Source organism: Rhinichthys klamathensis, unplaced genomic scaffold (genome assembly GCF_029890125.1).
Source record: "Rhinichthys klamathensis goyatoka isolate OS25496 unplaced genomic scaffold, OSU_Roscu_1.1 h1tg000259l_1, whole genome shotgun sequence".
NCBI classification, from domain to species: Eukaryota; Metazoa; Chordata; class Actinopteri; order Cypriniformes; family Leuciscidae; genus Rhinichthys; species Rhinichthys klamathensis.
Genome location: NW_026606781.1, coordinates 527,501 through 537,208, shown reverse-complemented (window position 1 = coordinate 537,208; position 9,708 = coordinate 527,501). Strand labels below are relative to the sequence as shown.

Sequence of the window (9,708 nt, the reverse complement as noted above, 5' to 3'; positions counted from 1 at the left end):
AAAACACTTGAGTGCAAAAGTAACATTTTAAAGAAACTGAAATCAAGTAAAAGAAACAATTATTGCTTTTTATGCCTCTATATTATGCGGATACATTTCTAACTAATGTTTGTTGAAGAAAACAATTCATTATACTGCATTTATCAACCAAACATATTACTGGCCCGGAATCTAACAGTCAAAGGAGTGTCACGTTCACTTACATATTCCTCTCTTTAAGCCGTGTAATAAGAAATACCCTGTTTATATAAAAATAAAGTTTTGCAGAAAAAAAAAAATCTGTAATGTTGAACAGTACTGCACTGATTATGTTTGTATTCTAAATCTGTCTTCTAATATGTTAATTTCTCATGTTTAATGTATAGATTGTCAAGATAAACCAGTACAATTAATATGATAACATCACATTACAAGCATATTGAAATTTCGCCACTGATAAAGTGCTATAGGAAATTATTTCATATAAACGTATTACCCTGTCTAAAAATTGATCTTAAATGGGGTCAATTCCCCCCCTCCCCCTCCAAAAAACATGTAAAAATGTGTACAACTGACTGTATTTCACAAGTTCAATAATTGCACAAAAATCATTGCTGATGTAAGAATACAACATTTGCTGCTGCTATAAAACAAGCTGACAGACTGTGTTTAGTCAAGTTACTTTTGTCCGACAGCTTGTTAGTACCATGAAAGAGATGATTCGAGCAGAGCCAAGATAATAATTAATAAGCCTATAAAATTGTAATTAATCTCATATTGCATTAATGGGAAACCACAATACAGCTCCAAAATGCTGTTGTGATTTTGTGCTTTTTGTTCTGCGTTTGCTAATAAAATGTGCAAAATCAGCACAGACAAATTGTCAAAGTAATATCTGGGCAAAGTATTCACAAAACACTTTAATAGAAATGGTCTTCATTCCAAACTATTTGATAACAAGTTCATGCATTAAAGAAAGAATCACTTTCAAAATGGAATGGGTCATTCACAAGGAAGAAGTAGATTAGATGTAGTAGCAGATGCAGTTTGGAGCAATTTCCACCAAAACATCAACTTCCATTTAATGGGTTATTTGTCACGGTAGTCATGCCTCCCAGGGATTCAGGGAATTAAATGGGATCGTTGCCTTGCTTGAAATACACATGCTCCCAAACCACTGGTTCCCAAACGCAGAAGAAGCCCCAGAGATTGCGCAGGGTTCCACGGTCAAAAGGGTTTTCGTCTACTCCGCAGTGCTTGAGGTAAGAGATTCTGTGTCGAGACATGAACTCCCATGTAGTGGTATTTAGGGACACCAGGTACAGGTGAGAGCCCAGGAGGAGAAGTACGGTCAGGGATAGGACCGCCACCACCGCTGCTGCTCCCAAGAGCACACCATTGGTCCTCAACCACAGCTGCCAGGTGGGAGCGTGACTGAAGCCGGACCTGTACAAGATTTAAAGGGGTCCTATTATGATTTTTTTTTCCATTTTCAACTTTCTTTAGTGTGTAATGTTGCTGTTTAAGCATGAAAAAGGTCCGTGAAGTTACAAAGCACCACTCTAAAGGGAGTTATTCCCTATATCAGTAAGAAGAACTGAACTCGCTGAAAACCCTTGATTGTAGTCTTGAGTTTTCTTTCAGAAACGTCACAATATTCCTCATTTAAATAATTCCTGCCGAAGGCATACACAAAAAAAAAAAAGGGAGGCATGTCCCGATTGAGTTGCGTTAGTAAGCGTGACAATTCCTAACACACGTTTGAAGCGGTTGACTAATCACAAAACACTGGTCCAGCTGACCAATCAGAGCACATTCAGCTTTTCGGAAGGAGGGGCTTAATAGTGACAGGAACTAAACAGAATGTTGGGAAAGATTGGGAGAAGAGGTGTTGCAATAATGTAAAATATGTGATAAATAATGGGTTTTTTTTGGAAACTTTAAGAAGGAAAACCTATTCTAGTGGACCCCAAAAACAAAATAAAGACTGAAAAAGGGCATAATAGGACCCCTTTAATGGTAAACACTGAACTGCAAGATGTTCTTTTCTGGATGCTTTAATTTTGATGAAATGGTTTGAGAACACCTTATAGATTTGAAAAGGTATGAAAATGAATACATTATTTAGGACTATTGTCCATTAGCAGTTCTGGACATCCCATGCATGCATGATATATAAAGGCCAATTCACACCGCACCGACAGACGCTGACCAACGCAGACAATCACCAGATTACAGTACGCCACTTCTCAGACATTTTACGACCAAACGAACACCAACAGGGGTAACAAACTGAACCGACAAAACCTAATGAAGTGTCTGTTGCTGTTGGTCTGCATCTGTCGGCGCAGGGTGAACTGGCCTCAAGTATTACTCACCAGGCCATGTACAGTCCCCACAGTAAGACAACAAGCTGGACAGCCAGATAAAGCACAAACCAGCGGTGGTTTCTCTCCCCGACGCAGTTCTCTATCCAGGGGCAGTGATGATCATAGCACCGCACACAGTGCTGACACGTCTGGCAGTGTTTGGATCTCATGGGTTGCTATGTCAAAGTGTGCATTCATTTTTATAATGGATTCATTGTTATAAATGAACAAAGATGTTTTTTCCTATGCATGAATACATACGGTTATTATCATAAACCAAAAGGAAAATGACAAAAGACTTAATTTAAATAACATTTTCATGAAATTAAATATTTAAAAAATGTAATAATTAAATAAAATTTTCATTACATAAAAAATTATAGTAAATAATATTTAGTTTTTGTTGCAGCTTGTCCTTAAACCTTTGAATTAATATTATAAAAAGCTCTTTATTTATGTATACACTCACCGGCCACTTTATTAGGTACACCTGTCCAACTGCTCGTTAACACTTAATTTCTAAGCAGCCAATCACATGGCGGCAACTCAGTGCATTTAGGCATGTAGACATGGTCAAGACAATCTCCTGCAGTTCAAACCAAGCATCAGTATGGGGAAGAAAGTTGATTTGAGTGACTTTGAACGTGGCATGATTGTTGGTGCCAGAAGGGCTGGTCTGAGTATTTCAGAAACTGCTAATCTACTGGGATTTTCACGCACAACCATCTCTAGGGTTTACAGAGAATGGTCCGAAAAAGAAAAAACATCCAGTGAGCGGCAGTTCTGTGGGCGGAAATGCCTTGTTGATGCCAGAGGTCAGAGGAGAATGGCCAGACTGGTTCGAGCTGATAGAAGGGCAACAGTGACTGAAATAACCACTCGTTACAACCGAGGTATGCAGCAAAGCATTTGTGAAGCCACAACACGCACAACCTTGAGGCGGATGGGCTACAACAGCAGAAGACTCCACCGGGTACCACTCATCTCCACTACAAATAGGAAAAAGAGGCTACAATTTGCAAGAGCTCACCAAAATTGAACGGTTGAAGACTGGAAAAATGTTGCCTGGTCTGATGAGTCTCGATTTCTGTTGAGACATTCAGATGTTAGAGTCAGAATTTGGCGTAAACAGAATGAGAACATGGAACCATCATGCCTTGTTACCACTGTGCAGGCTGGTGGTGGTGGTGTAATGGTGTGGGGGATGTTTTCCTGGCACACTTTAGGCCCCTTAGTGCCAATTGGGCATCGTTTAAATGCCACGGCCTACCTGAGCATTGTTTCTGACCATGTCCATCCCTTTATGGCCACCATGTACCCATCCTCTGATGGCTACTTCCACCATGTCACAAAGCTCTAATCATTTCAAATTGGTTTCTTGAACATGACAATGAGTTCACTGTACTAAAATGGCCTCCACAGTCACCAGATCTCAACCCAATAGAGCATCTTTGGGATGTGGTGGAACGGGAGATTCGCATCATGGATGTGCAGCCGACAAATCTGCGGCAACTGTGTGATGCCATCATGTCAATATGGACCAAACTCCCTGAGGAATGCTTCCAGCACCTTGTTGAATCTATGCCACGAAGAATTGAGGCAGTTCTGAAGGCAAAAGGGGGTCCAACCCGTTACTAGCATGGGGTACCTAATAAAGTGGCCGGTGAGTGTATATCACATGTTTAATAAGTGACAGCGCACCTGTACCAGGCAGTGTCCACAGCGCCGCAGCCGGATGGACTTGGTAGTCTGTGGAATCATATCCTGCGTTTCTTCTGCAATACCAAGTGTGAACTGAAATACAGTCAAATGGGGCATTTTTATTGCTGAAAAAATCTGATGACTGTGTAGAGGAGGTAAACTTCACTCTGAAAACTGGTAAACTTTATGAGGCCTGTATTTCTATTAACTCAAGGTTTCCTAAACTGGGGTTTGTAAACGCCTGAGGATTCAAAACAGAAATGCAGGGAGCTTGTGAATAGAGGCAGCTAATAAATCACGTATTAAAAAGAAGAAATATTTTATTTGTTTACCTGAATGTCATGTGATCATTAAAGGTACAATATGTATCAAAATATCCAAAACCCACTTGCACAGTGTTATATTTCTTTCAATTGTGTACTTACATTATCCTAAATGTTTCCAGGAATTTGTAAAGTCAGAGAAATTCACAATTTTAAATAGTGCCCGTCCCTTGTCACTTGTCGCCTGTCAGTGACGTAATATCCGCGTTATCCCTGGTTTCCGCTTGTACTGCCATAGTAACCATGGCGACAGATGTGGACAACTGCGTAATGTTTAGCGAAACGCTGTTGTTGTTTCGTTCCAACATTATGGACCATGGCAAGCAGACTTTGGGACAAAAGGGGAACTAAAACGAGGATCAATATCGGCGTGGCGTTTTCGAGATGCCAAGAGCTGCTCTTGCATGTACTTTATTAGACAGGTGAGCAAATGTACATAAAACAAATCAATGTTATATGGCTCAACATGATGAACTGTTAGAATATGATCAGTATGTTATTCTAATGTTGATCTAGCTTACTGTCTCATACAGCCAACAAACTAACACATAGAACATTATAACTTTCAACACACTCAAATGCTGTTTAGTATGATAGTGTAACGTTAGACCAAGTGAAACAGCGCTGCGTTACCTCACAAGTTTAATTCGTCAAATAAACTGACCTGTGTGAGTAGTAATTCAGCACTTGCGGGTACGTTAGTTCGGTAGAATTAAATGTCCTTATTCCTTTATATCCGCAGTCGCGTGTGGCGCTGATATCTGTCTCTCATTAGCAATCACGCCCAGCTTCATACCACAGTCGTTTTAAAAAACATGAATGTTTTCACTCATCCATAAACATTATTAGATCCATCAGCATGACAGCAAGTCCCATCATTCCGCTTATCACTGCGTCATCAAGCTACGCCTTTGTTATTGTAAGAGGTTAGCGACCCCTAGCGGCGAAAAAAATTACATATTTTCTACTCACTAAAGAAAGCAACATAAGCATCCACCAAGTTGCCGTGGACAAGTTTGTCAACTGGTGTGATTTACACCAACTTCATATCAACACAAGCAAAACTGTTGAAATGCTGTTAGACCCCAGATCAGCTGGAGATCAGAGCCCTGTGGCCATCCATGGTCATGACATCAAGCAGGTGTCCTCCTTTAAATATCTAGGAGTGTATATTTACAACGATCCGAGTTGGCGCACACATGTAACTAATGTCTGTGCAAGAACTCATCAGCACCTCTATTTTTTGCGCAGACTTAGAGTGTTTGGGGTCTGTAAAAATATTATGTTCATTTTCTACAGAGCAACAATAGAGCCAATTCTTCGGTATGGTATTACCAGCTGGTTTGGAAATTTGAGAGTCAAATCCAAAACTCAGATTTTCAATCTGGTCAAGACGGCTGGCAAAATTATGGGAACACCAGCACCTCTCAACCCGCAGGAGCTTTTCGATCAGGCAACAATTAGGCAGGCTAAGATCATTCTATCTGATAACTCTCATGTGTTGTTTTCAGAGTTTGTGTTATTGAACTCAGGAAAGAGGTACAGGGTTCCTCTGTGCAAATACAACAGGTATAAGCACTCATTTGTCCCTCTCTCGGTTAAGCTCATAAATGAGCAGCGATGAACGTGTGACCATAAATTCATTAATGCACTGTATATCTGTGATTGAATGTACGTATGTATGGATATGATATAATATTACTCTTGCACAAGTAGCCTATAGAAAAGGGTCATTCGCAATTTGCACAGCTCCTTTGAGTAGCCCAAATGTTCTATGTACTTTTTGTCTTTTAACTGTCTTAATCTTGTGTTTTTGTGGGGTCTCTGTTGTAACCCTTGCAGCAATTTCTCTAGGTCCAAAACTAATTTCTCCTTGGGGAGACAAATAAAGATACTTTGACTTTGATATTGTAGCTTTAACCGACATATTATTAAATTATTATAATATTAACTTAAAATTGCAGGGGATACTTCAAGTAAATATTTCAGGTCACAGGAGTTTGGATGACCAAAAAGTTTGAGAATCCCTATATTTACTGACCTGCAAATCACAGTCATCAGACAAGACAAAACCAGGATCCATGAGTGAAACCGCAAAGTACAGCAACACGGACACCAGGACCATCAGCACAAAGAGAACCGGCAGTGTGAGCTCCCCCGTCTCCTCCTGTTTGCGCAGGTCTGTGTGGAAGAGTAAAATGGAGCATAACTGAACATAATAGAGTGGCAAGGAGCACAGTAGTGAAGTAGAATACAACATAGTGGAGTAGGACAGAGTGAAGGAAATTAGAATAGAGTATAATAGAGAGAAACAGAGTAGAATTGTGCAGAACTGTGGAATCCCATTTACGCCACAAAGTCAACACAAAATTGGCACACAAAGTTTAAATTATGACATACCAAAGGCTGAAACACTGCATCATACTGCACCGACTTTGTAAATAGTTACAGAGAAACAATGGGCAGCATAATCAGGGTATATGCAGGAATCTTGAAGTTAATTTTAATACCTTTTCAAGACTTTTTCAAGACCTTCTCAATATTTTGTAATACCTCACCGCCACTTCAAGCTGTAACCATTTACAGTGATACTTTTAACTTAACAGTTTTAGTTTGTGATAAAGACTATAGACCACTCTGATAAAAAAAAAAAAATCAAATAGGCTGGGATAGTAAATTAAAGCAAAGTTTATTAAAAAACAAAACAAAACTTTGCTCCACCCTCAACAACAATCATGCTGACATGTGCCTCAGTTCTTCGTTTTTAAAAAAATAAAAATCACTAAATTCACACACTTTTACGATGTTTTTGGGACTCAAACTGTTGGACAGCTAATTCAGAAAAAATTAGGGATCCACCGAAATGAAAATTCTTGGCTGAAACCGAAAACCGAAAAAGAGGAACCCAAGGCCGAAAAACCGAAAACCGAAACACCGAAAGAAATTATGCCAATTATAAGTACCATTGCATTTATGGTTATGACTGTGTACAAACTTAATACTAAAATCAAGGCATTGCAATTGCATAAATTAACATTTTCAAAGAATAAATCAATTACAAATTATGCAAATATGTATTTAGCACAATGCACAGTATAAAATAAAATTCAAACTAAAATGTTTAACTTGACCCCACTCATGTGTACATTAAATAATAATCTGCTGGCCTGCAGAAAGGTTTTAAAATTAAATGTTCTCTCATAAAAACAAAGCCGAGCACGAACTTCTCATCACACCAGCACCCAGTTTGCACGTCTAAATTAGTTGATTACATTTTAAAAATGAGCATACACTAGCATAAAAAGCCTTTTTAATGAACAAAGGTCCATGTTTAATACAAATGTACACGAAACTTAATGAAATATGTTTAGTGAAATTAGAAAATATTTAAGAGAGCGTTAATTTAGTACATATTCCTATACATATTTTGTTGTAATGTCACAAGTAATAATCTCAGGGTTTACTGGGTTTTACATGATTATTTTTGTATTGGTGGTGGTAGGCTACTAAAAAATAAACATTGTCACGTGTTTATCTTTCTTCTCACCGATTCCTGATGGTTAGAGGACAGTTACTTGAGTCGTCCCCTGTCGTTTCAAAGAATAGTACAACGGCGAGCGCGTCAAGTATAAACGCCTCGACCGTTTGGAGAGGTAACGTTACGCGCGCTGTCTGTGGAGACTCGCGCTGCAGAGGCAGGCGAAAGTATAAACAAGGCTTCCGTCTCCTCGCGGGTTCAGATATACTGAAATACGTCCACACCGCAGACATGTTGCTTCCATAGACAGTAAAAGGTTGCTTCAGACAAGCACGTGCAGGTCGCGGTTTCTGTTTGCGTCATCACAACATTTCGGCCGTATTGTTTCGGTGATAAAAGTCTTTCCGAAAATGCACTTTTGGGCTATTTTCGGTGGCCGAATATTCGGTGCATCCCTAGAAAAAATACTTTCAAAATTTAAGACTTTATAAAGCCGTGATAAGACTTTTTAATACTTTTTAAGGGTCTTAATTTTCCCAAAATTGATTTATCACCTTTTAATACTTTTCAAGACCCCGCGGATACCCTGATAATCTAAACGACTGAAGATCACACACTTACAGACTTTCAAGTCATTCCAAACACAACAGACATGTGCTTTATAGCTTCAATATGCATGAGAAATGAAAACATACTTGTAACAGTGCTCTAAAATCGGCTTAAAATATGGAACATGCTTGATATCCTCTGACTGGATGGAATCATAGTCTGAAGCTAAAAAGTTAGTCTGTGCCCATCATACACTACGTGATTTTCAGCTAAATCTGTTAACACTGATTTCCCAAAAAAGAATTAGCAAAAGTTGTATAATGTATTCCAGCCATAAGTAATTCATGAGATAAAAAGTTTAAATTATGAGCTAAAAAGTTATAATGATGACAAAAGTCTAATTTTTATGTAGTAATTATGTCTTTTTGTTGTAAGTGTGACTCAATCTTATAATTATGACTTAGTGTGTCATAATTTCAACTTTTTATCTCATAATTACAATTTAGTATCTCAATTCTGTAACTCATAATTTTGATCTACCTCATATACTTAATCACATCATGAGTATCTCATCATTTTGAGACTTTTACGTCATGAGTCTCATCATTTTGACTTTTATATCACAATAAATTAGTATTTGATCATTTTGACTTTTTTTTCATAGCAGAAAATATAATGTAACAGAGTGTGCTAGAGTATAATAGTTAGGGATCATGTAAACGTTGATCCTTTAACACTCAGTGATGCAGATACCGGTGTGCAGTAGCATACATTATAAGGCAGCTGTAGACATAAAATAACACGTCTATAGATGCGGATGATATACTCACAGTACAATCAGCATCTGTTAAGAGCACTTACCGGTGTCGTGGAGGAAGAGAATCAACGTTATAACCCATGTCAAGATGACATGAGCGGTCCTCACCAGGAATCCTGATCCGAACACATTTTTGAACATCCTAGCATACTTCTATATACACCTAAGCATGCATCTGCTGTGTGCTCGTAATGAAATGCATCTTTTTCTCAGACTCACAGACCTCTATAGGCAGCTAGCTGTGTTAGCCAGCTCATAAGAAACCCAGTTACATTCCAGCTGTCAAGTGAGCTCCTACGCTAAATTCCAGAACAAGAACCATTTGAACCAGATTATTTCACCCTAGCATGGGGTCTGTATGCTGAACATCTAACGCAGCTGGCTATAGCTCTGTAATGCAACAGTAGCGCGGTACTTCATTTAGATACTGTGTTTCTTTCGCTCTAATAAGCTTGTTGATGCCTTCCGTTCCGCTGCTTAGACGTGAATCGG

General features: G+C 38.8%; 1 protein-coding gene across 1 annotated transcript in view; it reads right to left on the bottom strand.

The window, feature by feature from the left end:
* Window positions 1-884: 884 nt before the first annotated feature.
* The window catches only part of zdhhc12b (zinc finger DHHC-type palmitoyltransferase 12b), an 8,844-nt gene continuing 20 nt past the window's right edge, over window positions 885-9,708 (bottom strand). Inside the window, exons 1-5 of the mRNA XM_056267374.1 lie at window positions 9,261-9,708; window positions 6,414-6,553; window positions 4,050-4,142; window positions 2,358-2,524; window positions 885-1,425 (exon numbers count right to left, since the gene is read on the bottom strand). The exon at window positions 9,261-9,708 is cut by the window's right edge and continues 20 nt beyond it. Of these exons, the coding sequence (XP_056123349.1) occupies window positions 1,110-1,425; window positions 2,358-2,524; window positions 4,050-4,142; window positions 6,414-6,553; window positions 9,261-9,357 (813 nt within the window). The 5' untranslated portion in view covers window positions 9,358-9,708 and the 3' untranslated portion in view covers window positions 885-1,109. The remainder of the gene's footprint in view (window positions 1,426-2,357; window positions 2,525-4,049; window positions 4,143-6,413; window positions 6,554-9,260) is intronic.